Source organism: Oncorhynchus gorbuscha, linkage group LG17, assembly GCF_021184085.1.
Source record: "Oncorhynchus gorbuscha isolate QuinsamMale2020 ecotype Even-year linkage group LG17, OgorEven_v1.0, whole genome shotgun sequence".
NCBI classification, from domain to species: Eukaryota; Metazoa; Chordata; class Actinopteri; order Salmoniformes; family Salmonidae; genus Oncorhynchus; species Oncorhynchus gorbuscha.
The window spans coordinates 35,329,014-35,355,549 of NC_060189.1; the positions used below are offsets into that span (position 1 = coordinate 35,329,014).

Consider the following 26,536-nt stretch of genomic DNA (forward strand, 5'->3'; position numbering starts at 1 on the left):
TGCTACGGACAAAATATAAATGTATTAAAATGAAGAGATTTAAAGCTCTGCTTAAAATGTAATTCTATAAAGCCTAGAAATAAGTTCAAGTTCCATGAAATGGATATATATGGACTACTGGAGTTACAAAAATATACCCCTCTCTATATACTTTGACCTACTTTAAATACTTCAAAAAACTTAATATTGCTTCATGAAACCTTTAGTCAGCGAGAGAACAAATATGACAGTTGTGTAATTTAGAGAGTTTTGTCATATGGATCTTACAAAATGAATATCAGAGGTAGTGGGTTTACTTTTTTTGACTCTTTAAGACCTGTTCTAAATTAGCACACTTTGAGAGCTGAACCTTATATACACAGAAGTGTTAAAAAAGACAGGTTTATCTTCAAATAGAAGTTTATATCAATCCATAGGGATATAATGGTCGTGACTCAGTTCAGAAAGTACTTTATAAAAATGAAGAAAAAAAGTCCAGAGAATAAAACAAAATTTTTAGTGGCCGACTAATAATGTCACACCTTTTGTCTTTGAGTAGAGTAAATAGTGTTGAGTTACCAGATTAAAGGATGAAGCATATTTTTATCAGTTGTTTATATGTTTTATTTCATACAATACTCACACCATAAAATGTCCATAAACTATCACAGCAATACTAACTTTATAATACAACAGATGCAAGAATACAGGAAGTTGACAAGTGATGTTCTTCAAATCATAAATGCCATGACTGATTTGATTTGAGAGCATCATGGAGTTGACTATATAAATCACGTTATTTGGCCCGCGGCGGCAGCATCGACGCCGAATCCAGGCAGCACCAGCAACCTTTACAATACAGCACTAACCTTTTCAATGAAATACTGTATATGTCAGGACACTGTATTGATCTGGGATATCAAAGAGAATACATATTCTATCAATAAAAGTAAGGCACGTAGGCATCTCCCTTGTAACAGAGATAGGCAGCAACACAAACAGCAACACACAATTTAGTTGATGACAAAACAAATGTAACATGATTTTTAGTATGGTAAAATGTAGAATTTAAGAAAGAAAGATTGAAAAAGAGAGTGGGCAGCAACAAACCAACAACCCAAGTGGTTAAACAGTTTACGATTCAGTTTGAGCCCAGCCTGGAATGAGGCTTTGGAGTGCTGCACTTCTTACAACTGTTTGCCCAGTTAAGGCTTGGGTGTGTTTACACAGCGTTAAACACAACAGCCCGGGTCTGGGCAGGCAGGGAGGCAGCCTGGACACCAGATGTGGCCGTTCGACTGGACAGTCGCTCAGGCTGCTCCAGTTCGGGCAGAGCAGACAGGGGCTGCATCACAAATGGCACCCTATTGCCTTCACTATTTTTGGCCTATAGGGATGTAGGGCACTGGTCAAAAGTAGTGCACTTTATAGGGAATAGGGTGCCATTCAGGACAGAGCCAGGAACTGAGTGGACTCACTGTTGCTTCCCCCGACGTAGTCTCAGTCAGATGACTGTCCGGACGCTGCCTGTCCCCACCTTCTTCCTCAGCACCTCCACCAGCCGCTCCAACCTGCACGGTGACAAAGAGAATAACGTTCATTATAATACATGGGTTTAATATAGTGCTCTTTAATGACCTTTAATGACATGTAGAGGAACCCCAAATATAGGGATGGGGAGGAAGAGAGGGAGACAGGGGAGGAAGAGGGGAAGGGGAGTAATAACGGGGAGATAGGGTGAGGAAAATAGGGAGATGGGGTAAGGAAGAGGGGAAGAGAAAGATGAAGAGAGGGTGTGGGGAATGAATGCACCTCTCCTGGTGCAGTTGTGCCCAGCACACCCTAACTAACACAAGGATACACTTGTTACAAGGCAGACCGGGGGTAGGATATAGATGCTTCTTTAAGTGGTAGTCAGACCAAACCGACTGTACAAATCATTGAAATACACTGATTCTCTTTTTTCTCCCTCTCTCTGATGTAGTGTTTTTCCTGGCAGAGAGGCAGGACAATAATGGTGTCCTTATGGCTGAAAAGAAAAGCAAATGATTCCCTGACAGGATGAAAATCACAGTGAATTGATGGGCGGGTGAGAGACAGGAGAGGAATGCTTTTGGAGCGAGAGGCTGGGTGAGAGAGGGAGGAAACAGCACATTGCTTTTTTGGCTCTCTGGAAACAAGATATGTGAAGCTGGTCAAAACACGCAGTCATCACACATATTCTAATTTGAACCTATCCAGATTATTATGGGTCTGCTACTGAAATACGGATGTGATTTTACACATGTTTATTGGCGGGTTGTACTTTTCTTTTCTTTTTACGGTTTTTATCTCGTTCAATGATAATATAAACTCAGCAAAAAAAGAAATCAACTACGTTGATTTTCAGCAAATTTAACATGTGTAAATATTTGTATGAACATAACAAGATTCAACAACTGAGACATAAATTGAACAAGTTCCACAGACATGTGACTAACAGAAATAGAATAATGTGTCCCTGAACAAAGGGGGGGTCAAAATCAAAAGTAACAGTCAGTATCTGGTGTGGCCACCAGCTGCGTTAAGTACTGCTTGCATCTCCTCCTCATGGACTGTACCTGATGTGCTAGTTCTTGCTGTGAGATGTTACCCCACTCTTCCACCAAGGCACCTGCAAGTTCCCAGACATTTCTGGGGGGAATGGCCCTAGCCCTCACCCGCCGATCCAACAGGTCCCAGACGTGCTCAATGGGATTGAGATCCGGGCTCTTCGCTGGCCATGGCATTCCTGTCTTGCAGGAAATCATGCACAGAACGAGCAGTATGGCTGGTTCCATTGTCATGCTGGAGGGTCATGTCAGGATGAGCCTGCAAGAAGAGTACCACATGAGGGAGGAGGATGTCTTCCCTGTAACGCACAGAGTTGAGATTGCCTGCAATGACAACCAGCTCAGTCCGATGACTGCCCCAGACCATGACGGACCCTCCACCTCCAAATCGATCCCCCTTCAGAGTACAGGCCTTGGTGTAATGCTCATTCCTTCGACGATAAAGGCGAATCCGACCATCACCCCTGGTGAGACAAAACTGCGACTCGTCAGTGAAGAGCACTTTTTGCCAGTCCTGTCTGGTCCAGCGACGGTGGGATTGTGCTGGACTGAGGGCTTGTGTGCCCACGCTGTTGCAGGTGATGCCTGGTGAGGACCTGCCTTACAACAGGCCTACAAGCCCTCAGTCCAGCCTCTCTCAGCCTATTGCGTCTGAGCACTGATGGAGGGATTGTGCGTTCCTGGTGTAACTCGGCAGTTGTTGTTGCCATCCTGTACCTGTCCCACAGGTGTGATGTTCGGATGTACCGATCCTGTGCAGGTGTTGTTACACGTTGCAGTGGCAGAACAGTCACTGCGAGGACGATCAGCTGTCCGTCCTGTCTCACTGTAACGCTGTCTTAGGCATCTCACAGTATGTACATTGCAATTTATTGCCCTGGCCACATCTGCAGTCCTCATGCCTCCTTGCAGCATGCCTAAGGCACATTCACACAGATGAGCAGGGACCCTGGGCATCTTTCTTTTGGTGTTTTTTTAGAGTCAGGACACTAAAGAGGCCTTTCTACTAAGTTTTCATAACTGTGACCTTAATTGCCTACCGTCTGTAAGCTGTTAGTGTCTTAATGACCGTTCCACAGGTGCATGTTCATTAATTGTTTATGGTTCATTGAACAAGCCTGGGAAGCAGTGTTTAAAGCCTTTACAATGAAGATCTATGAAGTTACTTGGATTTTTACGAATTATCTTCGAAAGACAGGGTCCTGAAAAAGGGATGTTTCCTTTTTGGCTGAGTTTAATTCCATGGTTATAATATCACTAAAGGGAATCAGATGAAGCCAAATGAAATGGTATCTTCAGGAGCACCATGGACAGGTGAAGAGCATGGTGCTAAGTAGGAGGAAATTAACTAGATTACATGTAGCAAAAATTGCCCTTCAATCATGAAGGACACAAGCACATCGTGACGAGTGAACAAAATGTGAAAAGAAATGTTCTTTTAATAATTGATGAAGCAATGGAAGTTTTCTTCCAAGTGCAAACATTCTTCTTCCATAGAATTCAAAACTTTGGGAGCACTTAGACAGTGAAAATCTCCAACTGTGAATGAAATTAGAATAGAAAGCCGGGACTGAACCCCAGCATAGAGCAGGCTTTTTGTTATAGAGTGAGGATTTGAAGCGCTTTCCATGAAAATCTTATACCCGTCCTCCCCGTGACATCACTGATACGGAAATAATAAACTTGACACAAGTGGAAAGGCTACACTGCTCCTGTATTGTAATAGTTGCAAAAAAATCATTTTCACTTCGAGTTTTCATATATAACGTAACAAAAATCACAAGTTAAATCTTTAGTCATTGTAGTTATTAAAACAACTAACTAATCATGTGCAGTCTATTATATCAAAGGGTAGCCTAGTGGTTAGAGCATTGGACTAGTAACTGAAAGGTTGCAAGGTCAAATCCCCGAGCTGACAAGGTACAAAATCTGTCGTTCTGCCCCTGAACAGGCAGTTAACCCACTGTTCCAAGGCCGTCATTGAAAATAAGAATTTGTTCTTAACTGACTTGCCTAGTAAAATAAAGGTAAAATAAAAAAGTAAAACAATGTAACCTTGACTTGTAAGGTGGGGGAGTGGATGTTGATGAAGTATTCTTAAATTCCTGATACTGTGCATGTGCCATGCACGCACACACCCTGAAATAACAAACCCCTTTACACAAGGAGGGACGAGGAAGAAAGACCCATCGCTGATATTTTTGAGGGAGTGCGGTCTTCTCATCTTTGAAGCACGGTGCACTAGTTGTTTTCCCTCAGCAGCTCAGTTGTAATGATCTGATAAGAGCCTGAGGGTGCGTCAAAATGATCTCTCCTTTCCCCCAAAGTGTGCACTGGTTCACTTCCCTTCATGGATTTGAAAAGAAATGACTGGTATATGGAAACTCCCTCTAGCTCATACAAACACTCAATTTGTGGGGGGTAGTGAACGAGGCCACACTTCAGCAGGATGGAGAGATTATTGGGACGCTACCAGAGAATAGCACTGCCTGCGAGACTGTCTAAGCTGTGACCTGCCAATCTGCTTTGCCAAGGGTTTTTACCGACTGGCTGGTAATCAGGCAGCATCTGGGAGTGGTCTGACCCAGGTATTGTCTGTCCGGAAGTTATTCTCCATCTGTTTTCCTCAACATGGCGAGTCATCGCCACCGCAAACCTGTGTTTATTTATGCGTGGTGAGGATGACACGGCGACTAGCGCTGTGTGTAACATCAGCTTGCTGTGGAGGAGAGATCAACATATTAGCAATGGGGAGAGAAAATAAGGCCAAGAGGATTGCTAATGTTTAAGAAAGGTCCAAGTCACAAAGGCCATGCAAACACTCCAGCCACTGAACGTACAGGCCACGCACACAGGCCAACACTCACTGATACACACAGGCAAACACGGCCCACCTAACTAGTTAACATGAACACGAGGCAAGAAACCCCCTCCCCCTCAAACACACACAAACACACACACACCTTGTCCCCCTTGTGTGTAAATGGTGCAGCCCCTCGTTGCATTTTTAAATATATGCATTAGCCTTTCTGTCACGTTTAGACAGTTCCAGCTAGTGTGTGTCTCTGTCCAAGGTGTACTGGTGGGGATTTGGAACAACACTGTTTACCAAGGGTGGCCAGTAAACCCAAACACACACGCCGGGGAGCAGCCAGAGAAAACATAAATCCTGATTAAGAATTCAGTGTCGCAAAACCAACAATTATAGCTGCAATAAGATGGGAGTAAACACGCAGCTCTTCGCATTCATTCTAAACAACGCCGAATCAGACTCTTCTTGCAATAGAGCAGTAAAATAGAAGCTACCAGTGTTTCAGTAGAGTGTGCATTGTACTGGATGGATGGTGCACTTGTTCGTATTTATCAAGGTTTTAAAGCTCAGAAAGTGTTTAAACAATACATATACAGTATATAATCAATAATTAATACAGTTACACATGACATCGAAAATGCAATGTTCAACAGTTACATGACTCATAAGAAAGTTACATAACACCAACTCAAGTTTGGGGTCACATAGACGAGTTGAGTATCTGGAGCATTAGCATTTGCAGGTTCGATTACAGGCTCAAAATGGCCAGAAACAAAGCCCTTTCTTCTGAAACTCATCAGTCTATTCTTGTTCTGTGAAATGAAGGCTATTCCATGAGAAAAATTGCCAAGAAACAAAAGATCTCGTACAACGCTGTGTACTACTCCCTTCACAGAACAGCACAAACTGGCTCTAACCAGAATAGAAAGAGGAGTGGGAGGCCCCGGTGCACAACTGAGCAAGAGGACAAGTACATTAGAGTGTCTAGTTTGAGAAACAGATGCCTCACTAGTCCTAGACAAGTATAGACTGATGAGTTTCAGAAGAAAGGGCTTTGTTTCTGGCCATTTTGAGTCTGTAATCGAACCCACAAATGCTGATGCTCCAGATACTCAACTAGTCTAAAGAAGGCCAGTTTTATTGTCTCTTTAAATCAGGACAACAGTTTTCAACTGTGCCAACATAATTGCAAAATGATTTCTAATGATCAATTAGCCTTTTAAAATCATAAACTTGGATTAGCTAACACAATGTGCCATTGGAACACAGGAGTGAGGGTTGTTGATAATGGGCTTCTGTACGCCTATGTAGATATTCCATAAAAAAATCTGCCGTTTCCAGCTACAATAGTCATTTACTACATTAACAATGTCTACACTGTATTTCTGATCAATTTGATGATATTTTTATACACTTGCAAAAACATCTAAAAACCTGTTTTCGCTTTGTTATTATGGGGTATTGTGTGTAGATTGATGAGGACATTTAAAAATAAAATAAAAATCATTTTAGAATAAGGCTGTAACGTAAAAAAAAAGGCTCCTACTTTCCGAATGCACTGTAGAGCAGCAAAGGCTCTGAGATATGATGATGATGATGAGAAAGGGAGAGAAAGACAGCAGTAAGTAGCGTGCCCGTAACTAGCGGGCGAGGACCACCACCTCCTGATGAAAAGGGTCTTTGTGTCCTTTCGTCTCCTCCATGGCCAATTTTGATTCAGCAGGCAGCTTCGGATAGGTCATTAGACATTCTGCTCAGCCCCTCCATCAATGGAGCTGCAGGACAGTCAGCCCCCGGCACTCAGGTGCCACATTCTGGGCCGCCTCTCCGTTTCCTCTGGCAAGCCGTGTCCTCTAGGGGGTGATGAGGGGTGAGGGGGGAGAGAGCGAGGTAACTCGGCTCCTCGTGCATTCTTCTCACAGCCGTGCGACGGGGCCCTCGTCAGCGCTGCTTCCCACTGACTCCCACACCACCACAACCCAAATGGTGCCCTATTTCCCTATATAATGAGCTTCTTTTGACTTGAGCCCTAGTGCACTATAGAGAATAGGGTGCCATCTGGGATGCATCCCAGCAGGACCAGGGCCATCCATCTGGGGGTCAGTTAACGGTCGAGTGTGACTGTCTTCTGATGCTGCTGCTCATCCTTGGCCTGGGCCGCAGTCTCTACCCACCCGCCTCACCTTGACACATCTAACCCCCCTGACAGGCCTCTTTCTGGGAAAGGATCTGACTGAAAGATGTCCCAGTCCCAGACCATGCTCTGAAATTGTTAACACTACCTTGTTGGCCTACACTAGGAACCAGTAGTCAAAAGAAAATCCATAAAAGTGCAGAACATCAGTAACAGTACCAGTTCAGTGCACGCAAAGTAATTGCTAGCTGCAGTTTTCCAAACTATTCCCAGTCTGCACACTGCAAGAGCAGTTGAGCCAGTGGACTGAAAATGTTGCCTTCATACGGGAAGTGTGCGTTAGTTTTTACATTTAGAGTGAAGGTTGTAGAAGACACTGTGTGATCTTCCAAGCATAATGGAGGCCCTCCAGTGAGGATCGTTTAAATACAATACCAACCAGAATCCCCTCTTTTCTCCCTCCCAATCTGAGGGGTGTGGGGGGAGCCTTTCAGCTTTCCCAGTGCTGAGAACTGTCACCCCCCCATCACCATCCCCCCTGTTAATTCACCAGGCAAATAGATGAGCAGGGCGACTGCTGTTTGTTTAGCGGGGAGCGGGTGGCCCCAGTGTGACTGTGGGAGGATGCAGGAGCAGCAGAGATCAGGCTGGGACTGAGAAGAGAAGGCCTCCCAGACAACTAGCAACCAACTATCCTTCAGCATGGACACCCCTAGCATAAGTCAAGAGGGTGGGGGTAGGGTGCAGCAGGAGTCATGGGGGGGCGAGAAGGATTTGGGGATGGGAAGGGTGGGGAATCTGTTGCAGGGGCTAGGGAGGAGCATGCGTTTACCAAATTCTTGTCATGGGGCAACATGGCGGGGGTTAAAAAAACGTGTCTATATTAAGTGAAACTAAATTGGCGGTGGTGGATTTGACCTTCATTTTCAGATGTCGAGAAAGTACATTTGATTTAGTAGCAGTTTTTCATGGGCTAGTCATTACTGAGGGGTCTGTAAAACCAGAGTTGTACTCTAGTTAGCTACTCACTTCTGTACTTTCTCGTTGGCCTCCCTCGCTGTCTCTTGGGAGTGTTGTAGCTGGGCCTGGGTGTTCTGGTGCTCTGAGGCCATTCTCTGGAGCTGAGCCAGGAGGGGCTGCTGGTGGGGGGGACTGACCAGACCAGAGGGGGCTTCCCTGGGCTGGAGGGGCTTGGTCTGGAGGGTCTGGGATGGAGAGCTGAGATATGAGGCCCCTTGCTCTTTCTGACTGGTGGCCCCTAACTCACACTGGGCTTGGTGCAAGCTGTAGGGAGAGATAAGATGAATTAAATGAGATGATACTTAATTGCAGTGGTGTAAAGTACTTACGTAAAAATAATTTAAAGTACTACTTAAGTCGTTTTTTATCTGTACTTTACAATTTATATTTTTGACTACTTTTACTTCACAACATTCCTAAAGAAAATAATGTACTTTTTACTCCACTACATTTTCAATTCTTAGCAGGACAGGAAAGTGGTCCAATTCACTCACTTTTATCAACAGAACATCCCTGGTCATCCCTACTGCCTCTGATCTGGAGGACTCACTAAACACAAATGCTTCGTCTGATTTTCTTATTATAAGCTATTTGAATTATTTATACTTTTAGTTGATACTTAAATATATTTAAAACCAAATACTTTTAGACTTTTACTCAAGTGGTATTTTTCTGCGTGACTTTCACTTAAGTCATTTTCTATGAAGGCATCTTTAATTTGACTAAAGTATGACAATTGGATACTTTTCACACCACTGCTTAATTGAATTCTCCCTGGCATCACAATAATCCATCATCACACAGATACTAAAATGTATCTATAAATGTAACTATGAACGCCAGCACATCACCAGCAACATACTGGTACTTCAGGAAGCTACAGGGTGTCAGCTAACAACAATAGCGTTAGGACTGTTAACAAGGCACTCTGAAAAAAGCAGTTCTCATTATATTTGATTGACACATTGATATGATCCTTTGGCTTTGAATTCGGTGGGAGGAAAATATTTGTACATGCTGGGTCGCCTGAACACCAAAGAGGCACAACTACTGGAAACAACCTCAGCTACAACAAGTACAGCAAAGGAAGGATGAGAAGTCGCTGCAATGATACAATAGTAGTTCTTGTAGCTTGAAAGTGCAGTACAGGGATGATGCACTGAACAGGCTTCCAACCAACAAGTCTCCTTTCCTCTACACTTCTGACTTTGCAGTCAGAGTGCAGCTGGACACATTCCTAACACAAACAGACAGAAACTTGACCTTAACCAATGAAAGCATGCCTGCAGTTTAACTGACAGTAGGGAACGTTATTCTGTATTAACACCCCGTGGCAAAGAGACACGTTTAATATTCAAACGCTATGTCACTACATGAGACAATATCTGGAGGCAATAATGCAGCAGAATGTCAGTGGAATATATTACCGTACATTACTGACGGGACTGACTGACTGAAAGCATCAAACGAGTGTGACCGAGTGTGTGTGTGTGTGTGTGTGCGACTGAGAGCATCAAACTGGTTGAGACATAGGAGCGCAAGGTGAAAGCAGACAGGTGTTTCCAATGAGATGAGAGAATCTCTCAAATGAAGAGAGAGAAAGCAGCTCTCAAATAGAGAACGATTGAGATAAACACTACATCGGTGTGGTTATATTATCAATAGAGCTTGGTAGGGTGGTAGGGTACTCTTCACCTTAGTAAAGGGCTGACAAAACCCATGATCTATTGGGAAGGAGAGGAAACCAAACATTTCCCATTGACCCCAACTCTGTATACATTCCAAATGGTCCCTTACCTGGGATGCATACATAGTCAGAGTTGGGGTCAATGGGTCAAAAGTACTATAATAGGGATTTTACATTTTTATTTCAACTTTATTTTAACAAGGCAAGTCAGTTAAGAACTAACTCTTATTTACAATGACGGCCTATACCGGCCAAACTCGGACGACGTTGCGTCAATTGCGCGCCGCCCTATGGGACTCCCAATCACGGCCGGTTGTGATAAAGCCTGGATTCGAACCAAGGTGTCTGTAGTGACGCCTCTAGTACTGAGATGCAGTGCCTTAAGACCGCTGCGCCACTCAGGAGCCCAACTAGGATCAGGGAGCCATTTGGGACAAATCCTATTACAGATGTATTACTCCATTCTTCACTCGATTACAGTACAGGAACAATACCCTTGCCCGTCACCAGTTCAGTTATTAACCCAAACCAATTCCAATGCATATTTTTGGACAATCCCACAAGAATGTGTCCAATCAATTGAAAAAATATATTTGAAAAATATGTCTCACTGGCAATATGATTAAAAATGAGATTGGATAATGAGGCTCTCGCTCTCTCTCCTCTCCAAAGACCAATATGTGATCCTTAATTCAGCAAGAGTTTCAAGTCACTGTTAATGACGCACAGAGATAAAATAGAAATAATAATCATCAACATCATTGAACAATCTGGTGAAGGCCATTGGATGACACAATCATTGACTTGCAATATAACATAGTATGCAATAACCCCGGGCATTCCACTTCTATAACTGAAAGATTTATATGATATATTTTCCACAACTTGCTTGATTAAAAAAAAATCACTGTACCTCAGCAGAGTTAAATATCAATTAAAAGCTAAACATTAAAACAACCCCAAGGGGGTTGAAGGGGCAGGTAACTAGCTAGGTCAAGGCTCTACAACCCTGTTCGTGGAGAGCTACTCTCCTGTAGGTTTTCACTCCAACCCCAGTCGTAACTAACATTATTCAGCTTCTCAACTAGCTAATTATTACAATCAGGTGCGCTAGATTAGTGTTGGAGTGAAAACCTACAGGACAGTAGTTCTCCAGGAACAGGGTTGGAGAGCCCTGAGCTAGGTAATACGGTTTTTGTCAGATAACAATACCCTTTCTATCCTCCATTAGCTCTGTGAGCGACATTATAGTCAGTTGTCCACTGACGGCTGACAATCTAATCTAGATTAATGACCAGAGGTCTCTGCTGCCATTCCAGGCAGGCGTGTGGACATAGCTTTAAAATCATATCAGTCATTCTGGCCTGTAATGAGTTTCAGAGGGGGAAGATGAAGCTCCTGTTTAATGCTTCCTCTTGTTTTTCAGAGCTGAGGGTAATCAATTCAGCTGTGCTATTGATAGCTATTGGAAGTGATGTAAAGTTTGTGTGCTTTGTTTAATTAAATGTAAACATATTGGGTCTGAAGGTCCGATGACAGTGACAAACAAGGACAGAGGAGGGAGGGGGAGTGTTGCTTAAATATGGATTATCTTATCTGACCCTGGCAACCGCGCCTCGACCCCCCCCAGCTACACTATACCCCTCCCTTTACAACACACATGGAAACCAATCAACAGGAAAGAGAAACATTGTCCTCAATCTGTTCACTTTCATTTCCTGGTAGAGCGAAAGAGCGAACGAAGCAGGGAGAGAGAATGGAGGGGGAGATTCTGAATTAGGCAAAATATCTGTCTTCTCCTCGACTCCTCTGTGACCCAGAAACCGATAAGTGGTCGAAGAGAGTGTCAATTCGTTAGTAGGCAAACATAGGAGTCTGCTCCCCTCCTTAATTACCTACTTCGGCAGAGGATGCACGAGAGCATCCTCGCGCTTCGGAAGTGTTTTCAAATCCGCCAGCCCACCTTTGAATAAGTTGTTGTTCACACACATTTAAAAACCAGATGAGAGGTCATTTGAAGTTGTGTTTCTAACTGAAATCTGCTACTGGGATCACATTAAAGTAAAATGAGGGGATTTTAGCACCAATATTTAATAGTGCTGACATCTTCCATGGGAAGTACTCCTTGGAAAAACAACAATAAAAGCACAAGGCCATGCATGTACTGTACTGTTAGAGCTGATCACGTTCCATTCACGAGGACGGGTGTCCGTTTAATCTAGCTAGAAAGTTCCTGTTGTAACTGATCTGATCACATTTCATCCATCTGCGTTTCATCCAAATACCTAAGCTGGAGTGAGAAATAGGTCTAGTAAGCGCCCCATGACTTTCTTGTCATGAAGTACAGTATTTACAACAAGTTCCGCTCCAGATTCCTCATTCTTATCTCCCCACCTGCTCTTGTGCGTCTGTGTCTATCTATAGGATGCTCATGACTATTCACTCTGTGTTTCTGAACATGGTGGCTTTCTGCTCCAGTTTCTGCCAGTGACCCACAGAACAGTCTGCAATGCAGAACAGTTAGCCATTAAGTCCCCCAATCAGATAACACAGCACAGACGCTAGAGCTCAACGAACCTGCCCTCCAATTCTAGAGTTGGGGTATGTCACAAATGGCACCCTATTCCCTCTATGGTGTGCTACTTTGACTAGAGCCCTATGAGCCCTGGTCAAAAGCAGTGCACTATATAAGGGTGTAGGGTGCCATTTTAGGATGTATGTATGGTTAATGGTTAGTGTGGAGGGGGATTGTTAAGGGCTGGGTATGTAAAATGCCATTTAATAGAGACTTATCTCTCTGGGCTCTAAACAAATAAACCACAAGGTCAGCAGAGAGAGCCTGGTCACAGACCTCTCCTGTTACCAGACAGGTACACCAGGTACTGGACAGGATAACGTTTGTGTCACCTACCTCTGAGAGGCAGCCAGGTCACCTCACCTTTTATGACACATGTACAGTATCCCAAGCCAAACCACATTAACTGGGAGTATAGCCACCTTCAGTACCTTGGCTCTAGACTGGTCCCAGATCTGTTTATGCTGTATAGCCAACTACTATGGTCGTTGTCATGTTTGGCATGACAATATGTTAAAGACCATAGCAGTTGGCAAGACAGCACAAACAGATCTGGGACCAGGATATCTTGGCTCCTAGTACCATATAAATAAATCACAGTGAGACACTCTCAGCACTGGGAGGAGTGTCCATGCTGTTTATACTGGCTTGTTCCTAAATAACGTGTTTCTATCATCTGCCTACGATATAGGAACACAAACCAATTTCGGTTTGAGGTTCGAGAGTTTGCCAGGGTGCTGCTGTGCGTTTTGAATTACTTCCTCCGTTTCTATCTCGATGGAGTTTAGCTTGCTCGGAGGGCTTCCAGACAATCCGCCAAATGTATTGGGCAGCACAGACTGAAAAGGAAGGGCTAACCCTGAGTCTGAGGCAATGGTTCACTTTTCCTTGCTGTTACTCAGTCAGGCTTGATGGTGATGTACGTTATGTATCACTTTAAAATGAACCTAAATTGCCCCGTGAAAGTGAAGAGGAAATTCAGCAACTCCCGAGGGACAGTGGAAGTTGATCAAAATACTTCTTTACTGTTAAAGCCAATGTGCAGCCTTCGTCGGGGTTTTGTGCAGATTTGAACGTATATAGTGAAGCCCCAGTAGGAAACTCCAGGCAGCCTGTCTTGTTTCCGTCTGCTAGCCAAGCAAATGACTATTGAGTTTTTAGGTGTTAAAGTGCGACCCACTCAGCCTCCGTTATAATCAGCCTTCCCCAGGGAGCCGTCTGTCTGTCCGTCTGGAGTGTTAATACGTGTCCTGCTTGGGCTGACTGACTCCCTCCAGCAGCCTTGGGTTCAGTCCCAAATGGCACCCTATTCCCCTATGTAGTGCACTACTTTTGACCAGACTCATAGGTCTCCGGTTAAAAGTAGTGCACTATGTAGGTAATAGGGTGGCATTTAGTACACATTTGGAACACAGCCCTGGTCTGGCTAGGTCTCAAACAAAGCACCGGCCGTCTCCCCTCTCCCTCAGCCCACCGCCCCCAGCACCTCCAACGTCAACCCTTTAAAACAACTGGCCCCCATCGGCTAGTACATTTCTCCCTATTTTTGCTTTTTACCAACAGGGGTTTCTCTGAACATGGAACCCCATAATGTGAGTCTGTGTTTTGACTGGGTAGGCTGGCCGGTCGCTAGCGTTTTGGCCCCTTCTCTTCTTCTTTATTTTTATTTGACGTCTGCTGCCTCCCTTTCATATGATTGGGTGTGTTGTTATCCTGGGGACACAATGGAGAGGGCCAGTGAATCCTCAGAGCAAACAGACACACATAGCCGGGCCATCTTCTCTTCTGGGCTTTGTTGGGCCTTCGAAGGCTGGTTCGCCACATAAAGGTCTAGCACCACAGGACCAGTACAAGACCCACTCTTCTATCTCGCGCTTTCTTTCTCTAGTTTTCACACGAAACAAATTGTCTGAGAAGAGGAGAAAACAATGTCGTCCTCAGTGTCCTAGGAGTAAAGCCAGGGTGAGGTGGGGGGGGGGGCTTCAGAAAATCCTACGAGTGTTCTCATAGAGCCTCTTCCCATTTACTACACTTCTGGTAAAAATACCGTCGGCTACACATATTACTCCAATGTAAACTTGCGTGCTTGCTACGTCTTGCCTACTACCCCAGACAGTTGCCCCCTTAGAGCAGGACAGTGTGAACAAAATTGTCACGGTGAGCCAACATTCTTACAGTATAAATGGTAATAGCAGAGAAATGTTTTTTTAAACAGCTGAAATCTATAGACATTTTCCTAATATTTGAAACTTTATTAAGTTCCTGCCTGAAATTGTAGTAACAGCCTGTGACATTCTGAAAATGTCACATTAGCTGCCGGCTGCACTGAGGCAAATAAAACAATGGAAGCCCATCCCCAAAAACATGTAAAATGTAGTCCCCCCCCTTAATTTTTAACATTGTGTGGTGATTTCAGAGGTGGGGGGAGGGAATTGTTTTCCAGGGGCCCAGAGTTTTTCCTGATAGCCAACTTCGGACTCAAGTTGCAGCGTACAACAGTAATAAATCAGCTGTAAAAAACGGTTTTACATGGGCCTATGCAGGGTTGCATCGTATAGGCCTTTGCATCTGTAATTAAAAATATACTCATACAGTATGTCACCACTATTGTGTTAATTGATTAATTCAAGTCAATAATATTGATTAAAAAGGCTGAGGTAGCCTAGCCACCTGAAGTGTGAATATAAACCAAATTTGATCACATTCACATCTTCTCAGAATACAAATAAATGGGCCTATTTTAGGCTATAAATACATACTGTAGCTTGGCCTATAAAAACATGATGCTACATTTCCCCTGGCCCCCATGTGATCAGAGCGCATAGGTGTTTCTAAGCTACCTGGAGCTGTGGTTGTTTTAGTAGTCTACAGTTGATCAGACTGAAGCACAGACTAATTGTGCACATTTACAAATCATTAACATTTTCTTTTTTTGTGGCTGGTATGGGCTTCCATATAAAACAGCTTATTGTGGTGAATTCACTCATACCCGCATTTTCAATCGCAATTTGCTTTTACCATATGTAATGATTTGCATGATATTGATAAAAAGATATCATTTGTGATAGGCTAACATTACTTGATGAAGACACGCCCTTATAGTAACTCTGTGATTTTGTCTTGTAGCATACAGATGAGAAAATAAATCCTTTAATTGTCTGCACATACATGCATGTAAATTGTTGCATTATTCAAGAGTGTAATATGGTTTGGTTACATTATTCAATAGTGTCATATGTTTGAGAAGAAAGGTTTCTGTCATTGTTGAATAGTTGTGCTTAATGGCCAGGGGCTACAGTGATATTTACAGTCAATTTGAGCCTCGAACCAAAATGTTCGGTTGCCATCCACAACGAAAGTTAAGGCAACGATGTAACGTGGTAGAATTAGAAAGTAGAATTCTCTTTTGTCGCCCCGCTCCTCAGACACTTCTTCGTATCTCGTAGTGGGAATAGGACCATAGATCTGTCACAATGTGTTAACCAACGCCAGACAAACACTCAACCACGTGACAGATGAGATGCAGAGGAAAAAAACAAAACACAAAACGTACTATCAGAATATGGGAAACATTAAGAACAGGAGTCAGGTTTACCAAACCAGAACGGCTACTTTCTGAGCCAACGGAAAATACACAATGAAGGACATCTACACGGCTGGAAGTTCAAGTGTCCCATGTTTTTTGATCCTTCTTTGAACGCGTTCATTTCTTCCATTGAGTGACAAATGACAAAAACTGTCAGTGGAGGATTAAAGCTGAGACAAATAAAAAGCAACCTTTCCTTATTTTTCTGTATTTTCCAAAACGTCTGATAAAGACGTTCCCACGGATTAATATTATAAGTCTAACTAGAGTGTAATTACATATTTTAGCTATCTCAATCCAGAGCAAACACTGCATATGAGGTCCAGTTTTAACTCTTAATATGGATTTTCTTGAGTACGTTGGAGGGAGAGCTGGCTCAGAACATGCTTCTCATTTTTAATAAGTGGGAGAGCGATGATCTGTCTTGCTGTGCAGAATTGTATTTGATTAAGAAGTTAAAATGAGGTGTGACACCCCCAACTCTTTCAGCCAAATACAATTGAAAGGATCTATGGTCCCATGAATGTGTAACACTCTCCCTGCTGCTAGTATTATTGGTGCAGAATTGGATTCAAAATTACACTGGAATATAATACTTTATTACTAGGGTCAGTATTTTACAATTGTTACATCAATGATGGGATACTTTTTGTTGACATAAAATGTACTATTGGAAAAATACACGATTGAGCATTACATTATATTATAGATATGACGACACAAATGACTTCCCACTAAGATCCTGCTAAGTCACATCGAAGCAGACTAATATATCGCTTATCATATTTCACTGTTGTGCCTTTAAATATCCAATATCCACAGCAGAAATCATATCAATGTCCCGAGCAGCAACAAACCATATATTCCTATTAACTGTGAATGTTCACTTATGCAGATAGGGATTCCTATATTTGAATCGTCTATGCAGATGATAGTGAAGGTGTAGCATTTTTAAAAGGGGAAGTGTGTGTGGGTGTGTGTGTCACCTGTGGTACGTTCGCAGTGTTTGTATTTCTTCCTCCAGCCGTTGAATGTGCTCCATGGCCCTGTCTCTCTCTCTCTGGACCGCCTCTACGTCCTCCTGGTAACACTACAACACAACGGACGGACAGACAGACTGTTCAGAATGACGCAGATAGAAATGCAATGAATAGATCGAACATGATTACTAATTGTAACATCACTGATCTTTTGTGTAGAACACATATGACTATCTCCAGCACCTTCTGGTAAAAACACAAGGAACAGACACACACACATCCCATCACAGTCTGACAAACATAGCTTGTAGCAGTCAAGTGACATTGTGCCCGGGTGGTTGAATCAATGTTTTTCATCAATGGCTCTCTTTCTGAAAGAAGACATTCACAAATGCTCCTGCATTTTGACCATTTTGATTTGACAAAGTTAACACACTTTTCACAGAAACATCTTATGCATTCTGTTTTTGAACACTGGAAAAAGTAGTTTACTCAAAACCAAATCATGTTAAAATGCAGCTGAATTATCACTTCTTTACGGGTTCTCAGTAGTTTTCGTACTGAGGCCGAAGCTGCAAATGTAAGACCACTGATTCCTCTCACACAGAGAACTATCCATGTCTGCAGCGTAGCAGCGTATGTCTTTTAACTGCGTTTGAATTCAGCGCATGTAGAGCGCCAGCAGTCCCAGCAGCACACGGGGAGCATCCTACACAATGAGGATGCTCTGAGGGGATCCCATTCATGCTATTGTCTCTCCACTCAGCACCTACTCAGAGGGCCTACCGGGAAGGGAGGCCGGCGGGACTGGTCGCGGCGGTGGGTGGGAGCAGGGGACGCTGGGTAAACAGTGTGTGTGTGTGAGTGAATGTGTCCTGGGCAACCCTGTGGTTAAACCTGGCCCACAATAAAGACCCTGCTAATTAGCAGCCGTTGAAACAGATGTATTGATGGTCTCAACAGCTGGGAGAGGAGGGAACAATGGAGGAGGTTTAAATAAACAAGGCAGACAGGGCCATACTGTAAATGACTGCAATATCTATAGCTTCTGTGTGATAGAGGAGGAGGGAGAGAGCTAGGAGGGGCTTTGTCTAAATCTGTGAGGAGAAGAGAATTGGACAACAGGGTTATTTTCAGTAGGGCACTGCAAAAAGGGAAATCTGTGTTCTTATTGGACATATTTAGAAAGTACCTAACTGTTAAAAAGTAACAAAAAAAAAAATGTTGTCGGGCGGAAAAATGCAACTCATTTTTTAAGCCTTTTATGACTTGGACAAAACCATATGAGCACTGGGCTGGGCTGGGGTCTGCTGCTATAAACACCTTTGGCTTAACTAAGTACATGCAGCTTCCCCCTCGGGTCTCCAGAACCATCCTTCTAATTACTGGCAGCAAGGTCTCCCAAGTCAAAGAGAACATCAAAAAGAGGCCAACCTCTAAAGTCAATATGTACTTTTCACCAACAGGGAGGAGAGCTCGACTTCAAAGCCAGTTTCTTTTAATCATATGTATTATATCAGCATTCATTAGAATAATATCCAAATGAGGTTGACAGAGTAGCGGGTTAACCTGTTGTGATGATGAAGGCAGGCAGTCCTGTGAAGGAGAATAACTAGCGTGACCTTTTAGAGGGTACAGTACAGGAGGTTGCAGGGCATACTGCCGCTGGTGGGGCGGATGGGGCCAAAGTGCAACAGATTGGCAGCAGGGACTGGCTGGCATTTCTGACTCGGTGGGAACTGGGAAGATCAATCTATGGAAGGCTGCATCTGTTATGACACACGACAAACTATTGACTGATGTGGACTTTGTTGATGGATATAAATAGAAGATCTAATATATATTTGATTCTGGACTATGTTCTCAACATTCTCCGTAACCTTATTCATCTGTAGTGGCCAATTAGAATGATATAATTTAAACTAGTGTCAAATTGCACTGCCTTTCCTCCTCCTGTCCTCCACTCTGAATCACCTGCTAATGTTAATGGACATCAATCAAAGAGATAACGACAGCCAGAGACGACGCCTGGCAACTAAGCCCTTGACATACTAGACCGCAGCAACAAGTAACGTACCTGCATTCACATTAAACCGAGGGCTAGTTAATGAGCAAGTATATGATGACTGTGCTTTCATGATACTGTCTTCAACAAATAATAGTATCAAGCTGTAGGTTTCAGATCCTATTTAAATTTTTTAAAGGTCCAATGCTGCTGTTTCTAGCTCAATATCAAATCATTTCTGGGTAGCAATTACGTCGCTTACTGTGATTGTTTAAAAATAAAAAGAAGCAAAAAGAGCAATTTCTCAAGCAAGAATTTGTCTAGTACAGTTTCAAAGTGGTCTGAGTGGGGAGGGGAACACTAAAAATGAGCTGTTATTGGTAGAGAGGTTTGGTCTCTTCTTATTGGTCTATGAACTAATTTACCACACAGTGATGTCACCAGGCAGGCCAAAACCCCATCCCAAACATTTCAAACTTACACTAAAAGCCATTATCATAATTTTCACAATTTCACAGTATTATTCCCACCTCAGTGTGAATAGAAATGTATATAAAACACAGATCATGTTTTCATCTAGGAGTGCCTGTGAGAGAACCAGTTCTTCAGTCTTCTCAAGGACGCTCTGTAAGTGGGTCCTAAAGCCCTGTGTGTGTGTGAGAGAGTGTGTGTGTGTGTGGGCTTGTCTTGAGCGGAGTAGATGTCTGTGACTTTAGGGCCCTCTGAAATGGCAGGGGTGGAGAGGAGAGGGCCGGGGTTGAGGGGTTCTCATTGCTCTCAATGCTCAGGTCATTTCAAGTGGTCTGTTGTAGTGGCTGCCCTAGCCCTGAACCACCTGTGTTTGCACACCAGCTTTTCTTTCAAGCACTGACAGCCCAGAATGATCACACTGCAATGCTCCTCTCCTCTCCCCGCCTCGCCATTGCAGTTAATCATTACGACTGCTTCCTCCGTCTAGCTAACCCTAGCAGCTCAGATTCAGCCTGCTCCTCCACGACACTTCTACTTGACATTACTTAGTCATGCTAGGGAAGAATTTGGTATCATGATCAAATGCAAGTCTGGGGATCTTAAAATGTAAACAAATTGGGAATGTTGGGTTGGCCATGTTCCCTGTCCCTGTTTCTCTAATTCTTTAAAAAAATAAACCATTTAGGCTATGAGTATACAGAGAGTCCATTCATGCATTTATAGAAAAAAATAGACCTAAAATGAGTACATTTTCTGCACGTCAAGATGAATTTCAGCAGAAGACTTTCTGACACTGACCTTTCTATTTTGAAATCAATTTAAAAGTAATTTTCTCTCAGCTGGTTCCTTTAAAGTAAAATGTCAATTGACGAATCAAAGATCTGCGATTTTTAAAATTGTTTTGTGGATCTGTTCCCGCCCCTGTTGACTAATTTTATGACAGCTGTTCCCGTTTCATTTGAAATTAAAACCCTGCTCTGTAATCCCAGGAGCCAATCTATAATTAAGGGGATTTATAGAAAAACCAAGTGCTACATTAATAACAAAATGTAATATATTTCTTAATAAGCCATCAGTGGAGAAACCGTGTGAGAAATAAAGGAAGAGTACAGATACTGGCAGCAAGCAGCCTTTAGAAAGAGCAGGAGAAGACTGGAAGGAGATTCTCATAGTTGAGTTAAAGCAGAAGAACTCATCATAGTCATCTGAAATAAATAAAACGACCACAATACTCCCTAGTCACAAACGTGTTCATTGTTTTCATCAACAAACACCGGGTGTGTCCGTTTCACCATACTGGCCAACAAATGTTGCCGTGATTTTCATGATCATGAATTCTATTAGTGAAATATAAGGATTCAAAAATGTGGCAATCACACCCAGAGAGAGTAGTCATCAAAGCAAATGTTAATTATGAGGATATAAAGTATAAAATAAAGTATAAAATAATGTATAATATAATGTATAAAATGTAGCTGCTGGAATAGGTCAGAGGCAACAATAAGGGAGCTAGCTATGTGGTAATTCTGTGCCTTATTGCTTTTTCTATCAATTCCAAATGGTGGTGATTCGAGAGCTTAGTCAGCCAAAGGACAAGGAGGAGAGAGCAGTGAATGACTACAGACAGAGCAATAGCCTGCAAGCAAGGCAAGCACTAGTCAGAATAGGCCTGGCTGCAAACATATAGCAGTGTAATCTACTGTATTCTCAGAGAATCCTTTTTGTAATGGGACCATCAGCTGACCTCTCAGGCAACCTTGCTACTTCAGGCTCATCGGTGAGGTGATACCGTTCACCTAGCTAGCCCTATCTAATGAGCATGTTTACAGCTCACTCTCTCCGCATTAAGCATAGTGGGCTCTGCTTCATCAGATAAATGGAAGAAATCAAATAGTCTTGTGTTTACCCTGTACCTCACTGGAGGGGACACGTTTGTGTGTTGGTGTGTGTGACGTTAAGGCCCTAGCCCCTTGTTGATGTCATTCTAAATCCTCATCAAATTGTTGGTTGGATCACCCAACCAACAGCTCCATCGCTTTAGATCACCAAGCCAAATAAGGGCAAAAAACAAGCAAACAGTGAGTGGTTGAATAAACAATACCATTTTACCTGTGAGGAGAATTTAAATAGAAATGTGGCGTGTGAGTGTGGGGGCAGGGCTGGTTTTAGGGGTTGGTATCTAAGTAAGACCCCAGCATACTGTAGTAGGAGTGGGGAGGACATATAAGACCTGTTGGCAAACAGCAGCAGTGAGCCCGGCACAGTAATGTACACAGCCCCATGTATTCATACACAGGGTTCTCGGCCCAAATGGCACCCTATTCCCTTTATAGTGCAATACTTTTGACCAGGGCCCATAGGGCTCTCTGATCAAAAGTAGTGCACTATATAGGGAAAAGGGTGCCATTTGGAACGTGACCCTAGAGAAGGAGAACCTGTGCTGCTCAAAGCCTTAATTTGCAAGGATTCTCCTGCGAGAGGGGCAAAAAGAAGGGGGGGGGTTGATTTACCTTCTGAGAACGCTCTTGATTGTTTTCGGCAGTCAGGTGTCTCAAGTTGTTTGCTGAAGTCTGGCTCTGCTCTCTTGCCTGTAGGAGATCCTGCTCCAGCCTCTTGCACTGTGAAAGAAGAGCCAGAGGAAGATAAATACATTAGTAGGGAATTCGCCCATTGCAGGGCAGTGAAAGCCTCGGCATGCCAGGCAGGCAGAGCTAAATGTATACATGCTTCAGCCAGTCTTTCCCACCAGTAGCTCTCGGTTTCTACTCCTTGGCAGAGTAGCTTCTTATGAGTCATGAAGGACAAAGAGAAATGGAGAGTTTATAGGCCAAACCGACCAGTTACAACCGTTTGAAAAGATCAGAGACATCTTGTTTTCACTGGTCTATTTCTGAAAAAAATAAAATAAATTCATACCGCAAATGTATGTGTCGACCTGTATTCTTCAGCATTTATAAATACATTATTTAATGACTTAATAACATGCAATATACTTTGATGACAATGAGGCTTTCATAAAAGTGTTTAAAAATAATTACCAAAAGGTATCTTTTTCAATACCATAAACAGACGCAATGTGAATTACTACATACTATGTGATTGTTATCTACTCTGATGTCAGCAGTTCCCCTGTTTTTCCCCACAGGCACTGCAGACTACACTGACAGACTGACAGACTGACAGACAGACAGACAGTATAAACACCCAAACCGTGGCACAGACCGCGGCTCAGTCGGGACGTCTCAGTGTTATTGTAAGCCAGAGTTGTTTCATACCAGCCTATATGTGTTCTTCTCCATGTGCACATTCTAAGACTAAAGGACACTTACCAGGAATGTAAACCATCCCTCTCACCCTGACAAGTCGCAATGTTTCGACTTCCAACTGCCTAAAAAACCCCAAAGTGCTCCCGCAAACAAGAGCAGGCGGGCGCAGCCTAGGAGCCCCGCTCGCTGCTCTCGTCCCTCATCCTCTTCCTCTGCCGTCTGGAATAATAGTTCCCTGGTCCAGACAAAACACAAAGCTTCTCTTTAGTGTCAGGGTGAGTTATGGCTTACAGGCAACAGATGTTTTGGGCTAAAAGTATTTCAATCTGAACACAGAGAGAAGGAGCGCACCTCTCTATTCTTCCCAGGCAGGCTAGGAAGGCCACTCCTGGGGCTACAGTACGGCACCCAAACACATCACTCCTTCGGAACACATGGAGGACGGTGCAGACACGGATTACCTAGCGTTACATATGTTCGGCGCATAATGCCTGAAAACACACGTGCATCACACGGTCAATCAAAACAGAGGCTCGTCACTCAATTACACATCATCGACGCTGGGAAAATATGTGGATCTGGCAATGAAAGGCGACAAATCAGAACATAGCAAAAGGTCAGCTCTCAGTTTTTAACATGTATACTAGTCCACCAAGGAACAATATTCACTAATGCATAAAGTCACCATACTGCCAGGTACCTAACAAATCAATAACCTTTGTTTTGCAGCATTCACTTTATAGAGAGAAAATAAGAAGAGGGAATGGGGGGGGGGGGGTATAGGACAGAATAGATGGGTTCCTGTTCCTCCTCCCTCCCTTCACTTATCCAGCTTTTCATATTCCAGCAGGCTGGTGGGTGTAGCGGCCCTCTGGTAGTCGCAGTGGGCTAATCCCTTCGAGATGAAGAGAGGGATAGGAAGAGCAGCAGGGGACGCAGAAATCCTTCAGGATAGAGTGTGGAGACCATCCCCGCCTCACAGGGATTAGGAACAGGCATTTGTAACCTACTTTTAAAATTGCTCCAAAGATTATTTTTTTTGCCCTCCGCAAAAAGCAGGGGCAATATTCTTTCCAGGAGATGTGAATGTGATGTTAGCCCGGGGTTCTGCGGAGATATGGTTGTAGTCTAGGGTTGAGCTCAGCTGGTTGCTCCCACTCAGCCTTGTGTTAAAGTCAGAGGCATTAAGAAGACTGGCGACATCTCCCTCATTGACAACCTCAAAACTTGAGTCAACCTCAAATTCATTGACCGACTACTATGAACTTGAGTCATTGCATTGGTCAGTTGGTTACTAGATTTTAAAAGGTGTGAGCACTGCTGTAAATGTGTACAAATCTGGAGAATCAACACATTTCGAAAATCAGATTTAGGCTCTCATATTTTGAAGAACTTCTCTGGAGCGAAAAACTTGATCGCACCAGCTTGTATTTTGAACAAAGGGAAGTCCCCCCAAAGTGCACATACAGTCTTTGATTTAGGCATTGTAAAAAAAAGCCTCATCAAATGGCTTGAACACCTGGGACAACATAATTAACAGAGGTGGATGAGAGAGGAGAGAAGACTGAACGAACGATGAGAAATTGAGCAGGAGGACAGGAGTGTTCTTTTCATAGAAATAGAATGAGGCTGCCAGTTCACCAATTATGCCATCATTGACTTGAATAGGGACGCCTGTTCTATTCATTCTAGTTCTGTGGTTCTTCTGTTACTGAGTCTCAGAACACAGTGAACCAATACTGAAACCATATTCTAATTTTATGACTGAAACGTATAACAGTAGCTAAGTTGGACCAATACAGCTAACCTGGCATTACTAGAAAAGTTACTAGAAATACCTGTTTATTACACATCCCATTGACTAAAATGGACCCATTAGAGATCCTGTCTCAACTGAATCAGCATATCATACAGCCCTATAAACCAATATGCCTTCTTCACAGAGAGAGAGTCTACAGGCACATGAAACTAGACTTGCTTTAGACCAGTCGGAAGTGTTGCTCCGGAGCAGCGTGACCTCCATGAAGCTGAATCTGTTCAGTCTACATATAGGCGAGTCCCAAATGCTCCCCGATTCCCTATATCAAAGACTACTTTTGACCAGAGCCCTATGGGCCCTAGTCAAAAGTACTGCACTACAGTATATAGGAAAATAGGGCGCCATTTAGAACGCAACCATAGTGGAGTTGCGGAGGCCTTTCTTCTCCATACGTCTGATGCCTGCCTTTTAATGCCCCGGCGTCGGGCTGAACGGGACAGAGATCCATGAAGCTCACCCACAGGGAGGGAAGCAGAAAGGAAGCATCCCAATCATAATATGCCTGGTAAATCCAGGCTACAGAGAAAAATGTCAAACTCCAGCTAGAAACAGTTCGCAGCCCTGTCTGCGACCACCCACCCAGATGAATGCATGACCGTATGACTCCCTGCACAGTAGTGTCCTGCTGAAAACTCTGAGCTATGATTGACATTCTTACCACACCTTCCTAAAGAGGAGCGAGTGTCTGACATGGTGATTTTTGCTAGATAGATGGATGTATGGACGGACACATTTTTGAAGGAAGTCCGGCTTTCAGCTTACTCTTGGAAGTTGGAATAGTAGAACGCACAAGGTGCAATTTCTAAATTGGGTAGTGCATCATCAGTTCCTCTTGTCATGTTAGTCATTGCATACCGTAGAGAGCTATTTACAACTTGTCAGAAATGTCCAGATCAACTAGCCCATGTCGGCAAATTTGAATTTTGTTGCTGTTTCCTTTGCCAATTTTTTTGTTGTGACGTTTGAGTCACTCAGATATCACATGAACACAAGACATGGCAAAATGTGTCGAATTGCAGAACATACGTAAACTGTCTACATACAACATTTTCTCTCAGCCAAGAAGAGGGGTGTGAACAGTGTGTGTCATGAACAGTGTTTGTGCCTATAGAAATAGACGTAGCGCACACACAGGGGGGTGCGGGAAGTTTCCCAATGGGGGCCTGAGTGAAAAAGTTTGGAACCCCTGCTCGAAATTATAATTTGGGGATTTCCCAATTGATATTTTGGTCAACAGTAATACTGTGGGGCTGTGACAGGTTCCTATTTTATTAACCCTTATTTACCAAGTAAGTTGACTGAGAACACATTCTCATTTACAGCAATGACCTGGGGAATAGTTACAGGGGAGAGGAGGGGGGATGAATGAGCCAATTGGAAGCTTTAATATATGGACTTGTTTTTCCACATTGGCACAAAACGGTGGCTTGTCTGCATAACTCTCCTCAAACAAACCCAGTTGTAAAACAGGACACTGAATCACTACATGAGAGGTCTCGTCTATATATCAACATCCCAGATATCCAAGCAAATACCGGGAATTTGAATGTTGAAGTATAATATCTGGATGTCAATATTTATCAGGCTGCTTGTTTGTTTTTAAATCCTTGA

At 43.3% G+C, this 26,536-nt stretch overlaps 1 protein-coding gene across 4 annotated transcripts in view; it reads right to left on the bottom strand.

The window, feature by feature from the left end:
• Nucleotides 1–579: 579 nt before the first annotated feature.
• Nucleotides 580–26,536, bottom strand: part of mipol1 (mirror-image polydactyly 1) — an 84,975-nt gene continuing 59,018 nt past the window's right edge. For all 4 annotated transcript variants that reach the window (XM_046308356.1, XM_046308354.1, XM_046308355.1 and 1 more), the window contains exons 11-14: nucleotides 22,351–22,458; nucleotides 17,371–17,474; nucleotides 8,546–8,800; nucleotides 580–1,550 (exon numbers count right to left, since the gene is read on the bottom strand). In XM_046308356.1, coding sequence (XP_046164312.1) covers nucleotides 1,484–1,550; nucleotides 8,546–8,800; nucleotides 17,371–17,474; nucleotides 22,351–22,458 — 534 coding nt within the window. In that variant the 3' untranslated portion in view covers nucleotides 580–1,483. The remainder of the gene's footprint in view (nucleotides 1,551–8,545; nucleotides 8,801–17,370; nucleotides 17,475–22,350; nucleotides 22,459–26,536) is intronic.